Genomic DNA, 15,575 nt, shown 5'->3' on the forward strand with positions numbered 1-15,575 from the left:
TCACACATGTTTTTCTACATTTCAAAATCTTTGTCGGTTCGGTCAAATCTGTAAATTTCTTTGGATTTACACAGAAAAGTCTAGAAACACATGACAAAGGCTGCTTTTTGGTCTATTTTGCCACCTAACTACTCTTTATCTGAGTCTTCGATTGTCAAATTTTTATTCAGAATCGGACGATCTTCAATGGGTTTTAGCTAAATTTGGAGATAAACATTGGGTTGTTGATATTTTATTGAATCTGTGTCAAAAGAGAATAAAAAATTGCTAGATTCAAAGAAGACTTGGGTTTTGATTCTCTGCTGAATCTGTGTGAGAAGAAGAAGAATCATAGCCATGGCAATGCCATTAGGGATGGCTCTTTGGTTGACTAAGATGGTTTGGATGGCTATGTGTGAATGGATTTCTTCTTGTATGACAGTTGCACGTGAGATCGCACGTGCAATCAGAACAGGTGATATTGGTCTGCTTCATGTCGGCTGATTGATTGATCTGTCAATCTTGGCTTAATCTATCCAACAAAATTTTCGGGTTTGTTTTTGTGTTTGTTAGTTAATCCCCTTTGTTGATTATAGCTTTCTTGTTTACTTTTTGATTTTTTTTTGGTTAATTTAATGGTTGTTTGGTTACTAGAAATGGGTTTTAATTGAACACCCTAGAAAGGTTTGTTTTGGTGTTCTTGCTTGTTGTTAGTTAATTCCTATTCCTTTGGTTGATTATAGCTCTCTTGTTTGCTTTTTGATTTTGTGGTTAATTTAATGGTTGTTTGGTTACTAGAAATGGGTTTTTGTTGATCACCCAAAATTAGGGTTAGAATTGACTTGATTGTTCTTTTGGGTGTAAATGGTTTTGAATTCTCTGTTTTCTTATCAAAGTTGAATCGTTTTTATTGTTTTGCTTGATTCTTGTTTCATTGTTTGATGATTTGATTTGATTGGATTGGATTTTGTTTGGTTACCAACAATAGGTGTTTCATATGAACTATGTACTGAGTTGGGGAGAAGTTGGTGAGATTGGACATACCAATTATTGTCATTGATAGGATTCCATCTTATAGTTTGTCGTGTGACTATGACACAAACCCAACTGATACACCAACAATACCTAGGTATTAGTGACGTGGAAAGTTTAGTCCATATCTCTTTGGGGACTGGGATTGTAACTTACCACCATGTTCATCCGTTGACGTCTGTGGCAGCCCACTCTATGATGTCTTCTACTTTGTTACCCTTCCTTTTAGTGCCCCAAGTAGTTCTTTCCCCTGATCATCACTTCCTCTAACACCTCTAGTGCCTACTTTGTGGTGGTTTTCACTCTAGTACACTTCTTTTGGCCTCCCAAAGCAGCCTTTTCCTCATGTCACTCCTTCTGAGGTTTGAACCGAAGATGTGGTGCTGGCTCTAATACAAATTATATGAACCCAACAAATATCCCAAAACTACTTTGGTGTTAGTAGTGTGGAAAGTTATGATCATGTTTCTTTAGTGTTGTAACTGATAATCAGTTGATTTTGGTAGGTTTTTTTTTTTTTTTTTTTTTTTTCTGATTTTTATGGGTGCTTATAGATTGATTAAGAACTGAAAACAGTGGTTATTCAAACTCGAAATATTTTTTCTGATACAGATATCCTAAGTCATTTTACCAATGATGGTTTCTTGTGAGTTTTCTGTAAATTGGGGTCGTCTACTAAACATTCTCAATTTGTGTCTCACAGATTTAGAGGTTTTGTAAGGTGATAGGGAATGTTGCTAGGAGCTAGCCTTCTACTTCAAAACGTATGTAACAAGGACACCATACTTTTGAGATATTTGTTGTGTCAGATACCTATTGACACACATCCTACAATGTAAGATGGTGTTGTCCATTATTTTAATGAATTTCTAGAACTACTTCTGAAAGAGGATTGGTGTAAGTAATCCTCCATGCATCAATTGAGTAAACACAACCATGGTTTGATGTTAGAGATGTACTTCTATTTAGTTACGGTACATAGAATGTGTAGGGACATGTTAGCGTTTTGGGCTTCTCAAAGTACCGTCTTGGCCATCGACACATGTGTTTGTGTCCTTGTTAAATGATTAGAGCAAATCCAAGTAATTCCAGAAAGAAGCCAGTGAGTATGGATATCTGTAGACCCCTCTAGGCTGGTGTACACTAATAATTTTTTTTTTTTTTTTTTGTAGTTCCAATTTGATGACCCTTGATATGTTGGCAGTATGTCTCGTAGTACATATACTTTTAACCCTTCATTGAATTCAAAACTTTGCTTGATTTTTCCCCCTTCATAGGACCTAAACATAATGGAGTAGAAAATTGGGCAATCGACCAAAAAGTGTGCCTAAAGTTGGTGTAGCAAAAAAGAGGATATTGAGATAGTTGAGCAGAAAGACTAGAAAAGACAAAATAAATCAGCATGTCCAAGGGAATCAAGTAATAGCCCAACTAGGAGATACAGTTAAGGAAAATCAATTGAGATGGTTTTGGTATGTATAGTGAAGGCCAATCTCAGCACCAACAAGTACGAGAGTATCAGTGCAGGCTGAAAGCTCTAAACGGACGAGGCCGATGCTAAGGACATAGATTAGAATAACAAAAGGGAACAAAAGAAAATATTTGATGACACTTCAAGGAAAGATATGGCCTTATAAGGAATAAAACGGGATTCATGTTAATGGACCCAATAGTTGGGATAAGGAACTGTTTATTATGGTGATTGTGGTGGTAGTAATGGTGATGATGATGTTCTGAAAGAGGATCGATTGATATGCACAAACCACAGAATGAATAGAAGTGTGAATTCTTTGTAGTTTCACAAATCATCCCTCTTTTTTTTAATCCCTTGTTTTCCACATTTATGTTGATTTTTAGTTTGATGAATCGTTTGTTTCTTTCTAGATGGTCTTTTGCACTTTTGATCACACTATTTAATTTTACAATTGAACGACTTCTTATTTAGAAGGAAAATAATAGAAAGAAAAAGAAAAGAAGAAACTTGTAGTAAATCTTATGCTAAGTTACATTTTGTATTTTTAGTACAGCAGTTTTTGTATTTTACTTGCTAGTGACAACTAGGTGAAGCTATATTATGAATCCAAGTCCATATATTTTGAGCTGTTCTGTTGATAGCAGAACTGTTGTTTTGACATTGTGTCATAGCAATTTGAGTTGCATTTTTAATATGTACTTTTATCAAATAAATGAATTTATGCCTTTAGTTGGATACATCTTTAATTGTACAGAATTCAGTTGTCCAGAGGTGAATTTTGTCAATTTAAAATCCTAAGGCTTGCAAGCTTGTGTCATCTGCATTTTCTCATCTATCATTATCTTGATCTTTGTGTGCCTTTTTTCTTTTTTTGCTTAGTTCCAACCAGATTTAAATAGGGAAATTTCTCAAATAATTATCAAAGTTTTCAAAAATACCAAAAGTGTTACAAGTGTTGATAGAACTACCACATACTGTTGACAAATCATTCTCATAGTGTCTGCATTATGTCATAGCTTTGTCAACACTTGTAACACTTTCGGAATAAACAAAAATGCCTGTAATTATTTGGAAAATTTCCCATTTAAATATTGTGATGCCTTGATTCTCATCATCCTTTATTTTTTCAATTTCTTAACAACACCGGGAGAAAATGTTTAGGCTGGGTATCAAATGTTAGAATTATCGTTACGAGTATATATATGTGGTTTCTTATATCAGCAAAAGTAGATGCAAGAAGGGAATAAGAAAACCAAATTCTTCCTCAGAATAGTGAAATCCAAAAGAAAATATGATTTCATTTCTAAACTTAGTGGAGGGATCTCTAATCAAATATTGAGGAAAAGGTGAGGGAAGGTATGGTGAAATTCAATTCCAAACTCGATTTTACAAGCCTAGGCAAGACATTATGAATTTGGCATATTTTGCCCATGGAGAGGGATTTGTTGGGCATTATTGAAGTAGAGAAAACCAAGAAAATTGTGGGGTGCTATGATTAGAGATGGAGCTTCTTCTGTTCCAAATGGTTTCTCTATGGCTTTCTTCAAGAAATGTTGTATTTAATCAAGGAGGGCTTCATAAGGTGACAAAAGATTTCCAATAGGAAATTTTTATGGATAATGGATTAAAGTGTACTTCTATAGCTTTGATTCTCAATAAGGGAAGAGTAGAAGAGCTTATGGATTTTTGTCCTACCAATTTGGTGGGGAGTTTATTAGAATTTGGCTTAAGGCCAAAACTTTCATCTGGAAGAGGTGATATAAGCTCAATTGTTTCCCCATAATAGGATTAAGGACTCTTCTTGTTACCATTTTGGTGGACTAAAAGTCCGTTTGTCAATCGAAGGGTATGGTGGGTCTTTGAGACAAGGGATTTGATACCCTATATTTCTCTCTTATCTCATGGAGTTTTGAGTTGCTTCATCATCTTCTTCTTCTTCAAATCTGATTTCTTTTCTTCAACCTCAAAATTAGAGATGAAACCTGTAGAGATCGATTTTGTGATAAATCTACCTCGATAACGATTACATCTTTAAATTTACAAAATAATAGAAAGAACATGGAAAAATAAAGAAGACGATTTTTTACGTGATTCGGCAAACGTGCCTTTGTCTACGGGCTCGGGGAGCCATTTCACTATAAATAAAAAGTCGTTACATGACCTCCTCACCTCGGTCTCCCCCCTCTCTCCTCTTCTCTCCTCCCTCAGTTTTTTCCTCCCCTTTTATAATGGTCTCAAGGTCTTTAAATAGAAAAATCCTAAAAAGAGTCATAATCTTAATTAAATTACAATTGACCATCTAAATCCTTATCCAAATTAATAATTATATAAAAAGAGAAGAATCCTTTTAAATTGGGATTCTTCCTTAATAAGATAGAGTCATTTTTAAATGATGCCATTGTCTGCCTCGGAATGCGTATTGATGGTGCGAATGAATGATCCGGATGGAAGACAATTTTATTCTTCAACATAATCCCCTCTCAAAGGTGGAAATTGATGTATCGAGATCCGTTTTCGAAAAATACTTTTGACTTGAGTGAGCATCATTTTTTATTTTCGAACTAGTATGTATGATTCTTGATCTCCTGAACTTAATTTTTTTGCAAATTTGATTTTCCTTGTAGGTTAGATTTTTGAAACTTAACCTTCTTGAACCTATTCAACCAAATATGAGTAGGCATCGGTTCCCACAATGAATAGATTGTTAACCTTCTTAAACCTGCTCAACCTCATATGAGTAGGACTCAGTTCCCTCAACGAACCGAGTCTTAACCTTATTGGGCCTACTCAACCTCATATGAGTAGGTCTCGATTCCTTCAATGAATTGAGTCTTTATCTTATTGGACCTTCTTGGGCTTACTCAACCTCATATGAGTAGGGCTCAGTTCCCTCAACGAACCGAGTCTTAACCTTATTGGGCCTACTCAACCTCATATGAGTAGGTCTCGATTCCTTCAATAAATTGAGTCTTTATCTTATTGGACCTTCTTGGGCTTACTCAACCTCATATGAGTAGTGCTCGGTCCTCTCAACAAACCGAGTCTTAACCGTATTGAACATACTCAACCTCATATAAGATTTGGTTCCCTCAACGAACCGAGCTACTTTACCTTCTTAATCATGTTCAACCTAAAATAACATGATTCGAACCAAACTACCTTTCGATAATACGAAATAAATCAAATGATAATCATCTTTATTGTTAACACAAATCAAATTAAAAACATTTGAGGGAGAATCTTTATGTCTCATAACGTAGATCTCCTACTTGCAATTTAAATAAATTCCTTTAGTTATTAAAATCTTATTTGTAATACCTTTTTAAGTAATATTCGAGTCCAAGTTCTTGAGTAATTATACGTTGACCAACTCCCCATGTGTAAATTAACTGTTATACCTTACTGACGGGACTTACATTGAATCCCTAAGTGTACCACTTAACTCATTTGATTTCTTAAGTTAAACTCACTCGACTTGTTTAGTCGAGGTCAGTGAGTCAGGGTTGGTTGCCCGTTAACAAATTTAGTCTCCCGAATTGTACCTTACTTATACCATATGACTTGACAGTTGGGCTCGGGAATAGCCCTCAAGTTTTCCTTTTGTCAAGCCATCTAAGCAAATTAAATTGGATCATATGGGGTATATTTTATGGGCTTGAATTGAGTCCCCAAACATTAGCCCCCACGTTATTTTTATGATGAGTTAAGTAATAAATTGGGTTACGTGATAACTTTTTATGGGCGTAGCTTAAGCTTTCGAGCAATATAATCGCTCGGCAATATAGTTGGCCTCTTATCCCTATTTGTAAATCCGACTTAACTAACAAATTGGATCGACAGGATTAAGCCTCCAAGTAATTTATTGACTCAGTGGGAATTGGGAGTCCCCAATAAATCAAATCGGAACAATGTCCTTTTTACCTTTAGTTCCTTATACAACAATATAAATTTTTATGTACATTGAATATTGATGTGTGTGCCCCACACTCTAATGTCGTTTTTTTTTTAAACTTTTAATCACTATATACATTAAATTTATAGATTTATATACACATCTAGAGTCGATTCAACCAAACTTTTAACTATTGAGAAACTTGCAACTATAAATACCTCTCTTTTAGAAAGCATACGTCCTTGTCGACGTGATTGCTTCCAAGTTTACATAACAGTCCTCGTTGTAGACTATGTTAGTTGATCCCCCCAACACTAGCAGCCTCTGCACATTCACACCCCAGTTTCTTATTTTTAAATTTTTTTTTAATTTTATAACAAGTCCCTGCACCTTGGCTATATGAGAATCATCCTCCACGTAAAATTGGATATATGAGAATGTTTGGCCTTATTATATCTTGATGGACCTCAAACTTGATGCCTAGGCCATATGTCCAAACTAGACTTTATCTTCCCACTTCTTTACTATACATGTTACTGATTACCCAGTTTTTTACAAAAAAAAAATGTCTCATACATCAAAATTGATGTATAAGCCATGCATCAAACTGATTACTTTTTTTTATATATATTTTAACATGAAATAGAGGTCGTATACATCAATATTGATGTATAAGTCATGCAGCAAAATTTACCTCTAAACATACTTTTTTTAGAAGGTTGCTGTTCCAACAAGTAACAAATTGCCACTACACAAAACAATCAAATCTTACCTGAACACCATGGCTCCTCCCTCCTGCACTCGTGTTGTGCTTAATGCAATTAATAAGGAAAGGGTCATGCTAGAGTAACTTTTTTCACATGTTCTCCTTTTGTTTTACCTTTTACTTGACTCAACCCACATACCTTTCTCCACACGTATTCTCGTTCTTATCTCCTATATTTTTTAAGAATACAAAGAAGTCAAAGAGTATCTTCGCTCCACACGTCACAATTTTCTTGATGGAAGCCAAGTTCTTTGGTAATGGTGCATTAATCTCATTCACACAAGCTTTGATCTCCGAGCCGTAGAAATATGAGTAGCGGGCAGTGAAGCCATCTAACTTGTTAACAAATTCAGCCACAAGAGGAATACTAGTCGCAAATCTAGTACCACCAAATGCCGTACAATACGAATGAATCACGTTCTGTTGGACACACTCTGAATTTTTCCTAATATAATATGTCTGATTTTGATCGTACTTCGATAGCATTGAAACTAAGTTATCTGTGAAGAATACTATATCACTATCAGCGGTTCGAATCGCTCAAGTTGTATTGGAGTGTTATCCACTCGATTTGCAGAACGTGAGATGGTTTGTGATGGGAGACAATAATATAATATTCTTCAGAGATAACTTAGTTTTGATGCTATCGAAGTACATTCAAAATTAGACATATTATACTGGGGGAAATTTGGAGTTAGTCAAACAGAATGTGATTCATTCGCATGGTATGACATTTGGTGGTGCTGGATTCGTGACTAGTATTCCTCTTGTGGCTGAATTTGTTAATAAGTTGGATGGCTTCATTGATTGCTACTCGTATTTCTACAGCTTAGATGAGAGGATCAGAGCTTGTGCGAGTAAGATTAGTGTCATTAGGGGGCCAAAGAACTTGGCTTCCATCAAGAAAATTTTGACGTGTGGAACGAAGATACTCCTTGACTTCTTTGTACTCTTAAAAATTATAGGAGATAAGGACGAGAATACGTGTAAAGAAAGGTATGTGGGTTGAGTCAAGTAAAAGGGGAACATGTGAAAAAGGTCACTCCAGCATGATTTTTTCCTTATTAATTGCATTAAGTACAACATGTGTGTAGAGGGAGGGAGCCATGGTGTTTAGGTAAGATCTGATTGTTTTGTGTGGTGGCTATTTGTAACTTGCTGGAGCAGCAACCTTTTGAAAAAAGTATGTTTAAAGGTAAATTTTGCTAACGGACTTATACATCAATATTAATGTATAAGACCTATGTTTCATGTTAAAATAAAAAAAAAAAAGTAATCAGTTTGGTGCATAGCTTATATATCAATTTTGATGTATGAGACCTCTTTTTGTTAAAAAAAAAGGGTAATCAGTAACATGTATAATAAAGTAGTGGGAAGATAAAATTTGATTTGGACGTATGGCTTAAGCATCAAGTTTGAAGTCCATCAAGATATAATAAGGCCAAACATTCTCGTATATCCAATTTTACGTAGAGGATGATTCTCATATAGCCAAGGTGCAGGGACTTGCTATAAAAAGAGAGGAAGAGATTGGTGTAATGTGCAAAGGTTGCTAGTGTTGGGGGCTTAACCAATAGAGTCTACAAGAAAGACTGCTATGTAAACTTTGAAGCAATCACGTTGACAAGGACGAATGTTTTCTAAAGGAGAGGTATTTATACTTGCAAGTTTCTCAATAGTTAAAAGTTTGGTCGAATTGACTCTAGATGTGTATATAAATTTAGTGTATATAGTGGTTAAAAGTTATTAAAAAAAAAAAAAAGACAATAGGGTGTGGGCACACACATCAATATTCAATGTACATTAAAATTCATATTGTTGTATAAGGAAATAAAGGTAAAAAGGACATTGGTCCGATTTGATTTGTTGGGGACTCCCAATTCCTATCGAATCACACCGAGCCAATAAATTGCTTGGGGGTTTAATCCCATCGATCCAATTTGTTTGTTGGGTCGGGTTTACAAATAAGGATAGGAAACCAACTATATTGTTGAGCAATTATATTGTTCGGAGGCTTATGTCACACCTATAATAAGGTGTCACGTGGCCCAATTTATTATTCGAGTTAACTTATCATAAAAATAACGTGGGGGCTAATGTTTGGGGACTTAGTTCGGGCCCATAAAATGGACCCCATATGATCCAATTTAATTTGCTTAGATGGCCTGATAAAAGGAAAACTTGGGACTAATTTCTGAGCTCAACTTGTCAAGTCATATGGTATAAGTAGGGGTCCAATTCGGAGGATTAAATTTGTTAATGGGCAACCAACCCTGACTCACTAACCTCGACCCAACGAGTCAAGTGAGTTTAACTTAAGAAATCCATTGAATTAAGTGGTACACTTAGGGATTCAATGTTAAGTCCCGTCAGTAAGGTAAAATGGTTAATTTACACATGGGGGCTCGGTCCAAGTATAATTATTCAAGAACTTGGACTTGAATATTGTTTAAAACGGTATTACAAGTAGGATTTTAATAAGTAAATGAATTTATTTAAATTGTAAGTAGGAGATCTACGTTATGAGACATAAAGCTCCCCCCTCAAATATTTTTAATTTGGTTTGTGTTAATAATAAAGATGATTATCTTTTGATTTATTTCGTATTTATTGGAAGGTAGTTTGGTTCATTAAGGGAACCGAATTCTATTATTTTAGGTTGAACATGATTAAGAAGGCAAAGTAGTTTGGTTCGTTGCGGGAACCGAGCTTACTCATATGAGGTTGAGTAGGTCCAATAAGGTTAAGACTCGGTTCGTTGAGGGAATTGAACCCTACTCATATGAGGTTGAGTTGGTTCAAGAAGGTTAACACTCGGTTCATTGTGGGAACTGGGCCCTACTCATATGAGGTTGAGTAGGTTCAAAGAAGATCAAATTTGCAAAAAATAAACTTGGGGAATCAAGAATCATTCTTGTTTGAAAATCAAAATATTGCTCACTTCGGTCAGAAGTATTTCTCGAAGGCAGATTTCGATACATCAATTTCCACCTTCGAGAAGAGTCTATATGGAGGGATAAAATTGTTTCCCATCTGGATCGTTCATTTGCACCATCAACATGCATCCCGAGGTGGACACGTAACATCATTTAAATAGGATTCTATCTTATTAGGGAAGAATCCCAATTTAAGAGGATTTTTTTCCTTTTATGTAATTATTAATTTAGATAAAGGTTAATTTGGTCAATTGTAATTTAATTAAGATTAGGATTCTTTTTAGGGTTTTTCTATTTAAAGGTTTTGAGGCCATTGTAAAAGGAGAGGAAAAAACTGAGGGGGAGGAGACCAAGGTGAGGTTATGCAACAATTTCTGATTTATGGTGAAATGACTCCCCAAGATCGTGGATGTAGGCACGTTTGTCAAATCACATAAACAATCCTTTGTCTTCTTTATTTTTTCATGTTCTTTCTATTATTTTGTAGATTTAATGATGAAATCGTGATTGAGGTCCATTTATCACAAAATTAACCTCTACATCTCACATTCCTCAAATTGAGTGGATAACACTCCAATATAACTTGGGCGATTCGAACCGTTGATAGTGATACGTCGTTCAGCAAAAACTGCTTCGACAGTCCATTTTGGTTGTATCCCCGACCCCCACGTGGTTCTTCGTGATTCCCTATTTGTTTTTATCGTTGTTCTCACCATGTGTACGTTGTTCGGTATCCCACTAACGACGCCAATTATAGAGGTTGATTTTGTGATAAATCGACCTTGATCATGATTTCATCATTAAATCAACAAAATAATAGAAAGAACATGGAAAAATAGAGAAGACGAAGGATTTTTTTATGTGGTTCAGCAAATGTGCCTACGTCCACGGTTTCGGGGAGTTGTTTCTCCATAAATCAGAAATTCTTACATGACTTCCTCACCTCGATCTCTTCCCCCTTAGTTTTTTTCCTTTCATTTTACAATGGTCTCAAAACTTTTAAATAAAAAAATCCTAAAAAGAGTTATAATCTTAATTAAATTACGATTGATTCAATTACCCCTTATCTAAATTAGTAATTACATAAAAGGGGAAGAATTCTGTTAAATTGGGATTCTACCCTAATAAGATAGAGTCATTTTCAAATGATGCCACGTGTCTGCCTCAAGATGCATGTATGATGCGAATGAACGATCTGGATGAGAGACAATTTTATCCCTCCACAAAATCCTCTTCTGCAAATCCAAAACCCCCATTGAATCCACTTAACCCAATCTCAGTCCACAAACTCCAAGACAAAGAAAAAGATGGGAAATCTGTCTTCTCTTCTGGGAGTAATTTAAAAAATGTATGAAAATTAGCAATAGATCCTTCAGTTTTAAAAAAATCTTGTGGGGGCAAAGTGCTCCCATCGCCCCCACAACAAATCCTCCCGACTAATCCACAGTCACGCGCACCGCCCCCTCGGAAAGTCCTACATGCAACTGGTTGACGCGAGGGTCAACCAGATCTTCGTGGAGCTTCAAACACTTGACCTACGTTGGACTTGTGGACACAAGGATGATATCTATAGGGTGGTTTGGTGATTTAATATGGTATTTGGTAAATATAATATGAGAACACCTCCTAGTATGAACCATAAACTTAAGCCTAGCCTGATTTCTCTCCTATTTTTTCTGATTGTTTCCCATTTTACTGAATTTTATGAATTTTTCCCTTGCAAACTTATTTCTGAACCCCAACTTGGTGACTTTGCTTTGATTGTGTTATCTATTTTAATTCTGATATGCATGATAATTGCTAGTTTGTATATCATGCAGCTTGACCCATTACTCAGGTGGGAGGACTATTGGAAAATGTCTGATCTTTACTTACCAATTGACCCATTGAAAGAAGAACTCCGAAGCGTAACTCGATTTCTTCTCTTCCAAGTTGCAGTATGTCGAATATGATAAACAACTTGTGCTTGTGGTGATGTGAAGATCCGAAAGTGATTATGAACGATAGGTAATTAATTTCTAAGTTAAATAAGATGACTACTGTTCTAATCTCCCTTTTTTGTTTGGCTAATTCTAGCGAGTAGGTAGTGAGTCATGTTCAACAATTAACAACCACGGTATTTGGTGTTATTTCAAATAGTATAAATAATGCTTTGGTTGTACAGATAATGCAATCTGGATTGCTTTTTATATATTTTTCTTATTTTTGTGTTGATGGTGAACAAATTCTGTGTTGTTGTTGTTCTTGTCGATGTTTTTGTCAAGCGTTGCCTTCTCAAAAAATGTCTGCATTAATAGATACTTGTCTGAAGGCAATGTGATCGTCTGTTTATTTTAGAGAGCTGTTATTGGCACCCCAACTTCTACTTATCACACCCTAATATGTTAAATTATTTATAACATCCTAATTAAAGATAAAACGCACCATTCAAACACTACAAAAGCTTTGTTCAAATTATTACATCAACATTAAAAAGCATTTTGACAAAACATTCAAACAACTTCAACAGTTGTTTACAATTATGATTAGGCTCTTATAAAAATCCTAAATCTAAGAAATAGATATCTAAACACACACATGCACGGTTCTGTTGGCACCTATCCCACCCCCACTAACTTTTACTTGTTCTAGTTCGTTGACATCTTTTTATTATCTTAGTCGGTGTCCAATAAGTAAAAGTTGAGGTGCCAGTACTATCCCTTATTTTACAAAACCAATTTTTTTTTGGCAATATGTATAAATTAGTTGAGCTTTAGGAAGAATTTGCCATAGCATCCGGTTTGAATGGTTAAAGAGTTGATTTGCTTTCGAAGTATAATAAGATGGTAATAAGACAACCGTGTTATATGGAATTGAATGTCAAAAAACACGAAAGAATTTGAAGGAATGTATTCTAGAAAATGTAACAGTAGCTCTAATAGCGATAAAACTAAAAAGAATTGAGATTGTTTGGGCCTATGTTAAACCATGAATCTTGTAGTTGTGATTAGAAGAAATATTCCAGTCGGGAGTTCGTAAAAGAGTGAAAATCCAAAAAGAACTTGGATGGAGACTCAAAAAGATATGGACTCATGGTCTCAATAGGAGAAAACTTGGCTTTGGAATAGTGGAATGAAGGAATGGGATTCATTTAATTGACCCCAAATCTTTGACATAAGGCTTTATCATTAACGTTGTTGGCAAAACCAATAAATTTCTTTTGTGAGTCCACTGTTTTTTTTTTTTTTCTTTTTTCTCTCTAAAAAGCTGGATCATATCAGCAAGCAAATGTGACTAAATTCATGAGAAATTTTCTTTTGAAATGAAAATTTAACTCAAATCCAATTTAACATTTGTTGAAATCCATCACGATTATCATCATCGTCAAAGTCTTGTCCCAAAAATTTGGGGTTGGCTCTGACATTCTCCGTTCCGAACAAAACCATACCGAAGAACATTTAATTAAAAAAATAAATGTCCCTTGTTCTTCCTCTGTCAATAATGTCGCAAGTAAGTCTTCTAGAACTTTATATGAACACTGACGAATGGCCTATTGGTGTGTTGAACCATGTGGAGGCGGTGGCGGCGGAGGCAGACCCGACGGATGGCCAATATTTGGATTTCCAGACTGTCACAAAGAGAACATTATGCCTTCAGTTAAAACAGTTTGTGGAGTATCAAAATAACCAAACCACAGATTCTAATAGTAAAAGAGAGCTACTATTGGCATCCCAATTTTTACTTATAGCACTCCAATTAAAATTAAAGAAAATAAGTGAACGGTTGTGAACAAGTAAAAGTTGGGGTGCCAAAAGAAGCTCTCTAGGCTTTTATTTTGTGCTAGATTTATATTTTTATTGGCACCCCAACTTTTACTTATTCTCAACGGTTTACTTTATTTTCTTTATTTTTAATTAGGGTGTAATAAGTAAAAGATGGCGTGCCAATAGAAGCTCTCTATAACTATCAAGCTACTTGAAACCACCAGAGTTTCACAAGTTATATCTTGCAAAATTTCATAGCAAACCCTGCATATTCCATCCAGGGCTCACAGTTTCTGCATCACCGCCTACAACTGATTTGCTTGACGTCTTGTTCATTGGGTTTATAACTTCAAAATTAAGAAGAAACGATTGATCAATATGGAAATAATATATGCTAGTGATTTTAGATGTGCAAATTAAAATATGGGGAAAAAGAAAAGTTCCAAAATAAGGATACCAAAGAATAAGGCAGTGGACTCTAAAAGGAGAACTAAAATCATTTGGATAAAATAGTTAAAAGAATTAAAAGAGTAGCCAAAGAAGCTCTTGGGAAATCTATGGGAAGAAATTACACACAAGGAAACCAAATGATAGAATGACGAGGTTTAACATGTTATTAAAGAAAAAAGATTTATAACTACGAAAAAAAATACAAAATTATTAAAAAAAGAAGCAAATATGGTAGTAAATGAAGCTAAAGTTAAAAGTATTTGATGATCTATAAAATGTGCTGGGGACTAGAGAGTGGAATGTCTACAATCTGACACAAAACGTAGAAAAAAAAATAAAGGTTTAGGTAATGTTCGAGGCATTAGGTGCAAAAAATGAAGATATTAAAAAATATTAAATGGTGAGTACTTAGGAGCCTTAAGAGTAGGAGACACATGAGAGATCATAGAGTATGCATACCGCCATAGAGCCATAGAACTAGAATATCAGAAATGAAAGAACTCAAGCAAAAACGAGGTTAGACGTAAATGCATGGGAAGTACTGAAGCCAGACTAAGGAAGTTGTTCAATAATATCTTGAAAACGCTGTTAGATGAAAAGAGATAATGTACCACACACCTACTTATATGAACAAAGGAGACAAACATAGATGTGAGCACAAAATATTGTTAATGTGAATCAGACTGTTATACATACATTCTTTCATATTCAATATTTAGAATGAACTAGCGACGATGAATTAGAGAGATTCTATTGATTGGTGTGTTAAAATTAACCAAGGTTTACATATTGATTGGTGTGTTACAATTAAAAGTTGGTGTGTTAACAGAAGCTCACTAAAAGTAATACAGCTGGGGCTTTAAAAAATTTGCAGTGTAAACAGTTGCTTTCTAAGTTTGAGACAGAAATCCTTCGACAGATATTTAAACAGAAAATAGAATACAAGAAAATAGATGTGAGCACAACATTCTTTCATACCTGGTAGGCATTGATTCCAGGAAATTGTCCAGTTGGTGCTCGGTTGAATGGACCACCCATTGGATACATTGGGGGGCCACTTGCATTAGATGGGCCCTGCATATTTGCCATCCCATTCACAAAACCACCACTTGGAGGTTGTAGGCCATTAGGGGGTACGGATCCTGAATGCATTGGGTTCATACCCATAAAATGGCCTTGTGGCAATGGAGGGGCCATCTGATTTACTGAACCTTGCATCCCCTAAACCAATCAGATCGGAAATAGATTAGCATTGATTATTTGATAGATTGAGTGAAAAAGGAGGATATTTTAGAAACAAACC

At 35.2% G+C, this 15,575-nt stretch overlaps 1 protein-coding gene and 1 long non-coding RNA gene across 2 annotated transcripts in view; one reads left to right on the forward strand and one right to left on the reverse strand.

Moving 5' to 3' along the window:
• The first annotated feature begins 13 nt into the window (after positions 1-13).
• LOC147384097 (uncharacterized) lies at positions 14-12,293 on the forward strand. The gene is made up of 2 exons (XR_015172497.1): positions 14-454; positions 11,900-12,293. It is a non-coding gene; the product is annotated as an uncharacterized LOC147384097 (long non-coding RNA).
• A 1,056-nt stretch (positions 12,294-13,349) lies between these two features.
• FY (Transducin/WD40 repeat-like superfamily protein) overlaps positions 13,350-15,575 on the reverse strand; it is a 30,701-nt gene continuing 28,475 nt past the window's right edge. The window contains exons 18-19 of the mRNA XM_086425155.1: positions 15,251-15,493; positions 13,350-13,686 (exon numbers count right to left, since the gene is read on the reverse strand). Coding sequence (XP_086281281.1) covers positions 13,609-13,686; positions 15,251-15,493 — 321 coding nt within the window. The 3' untranslated portion in view covers positions 13,350-13,608. The remainder of the gene's footprint in view (positions 13,687-15,250; positions 15,494-15,575) is intronic.

Source organism: Akebia trifoliata, chromosome 15 (genome assembly GCF_017979445.1).
Source record: "Akebia trifoliata isolate Shusen 1 chromosome 15, ASM1797944v1, whole genome shotgun sequence".
In the NCBI taxonomy this organism is placed as follows: Eukaryota; Viridiplantae; Streptophyta; class Magnoliopsida; order Ranunculales; family Lardizabalaceae; genus Akebia; species Akebia trifoliata.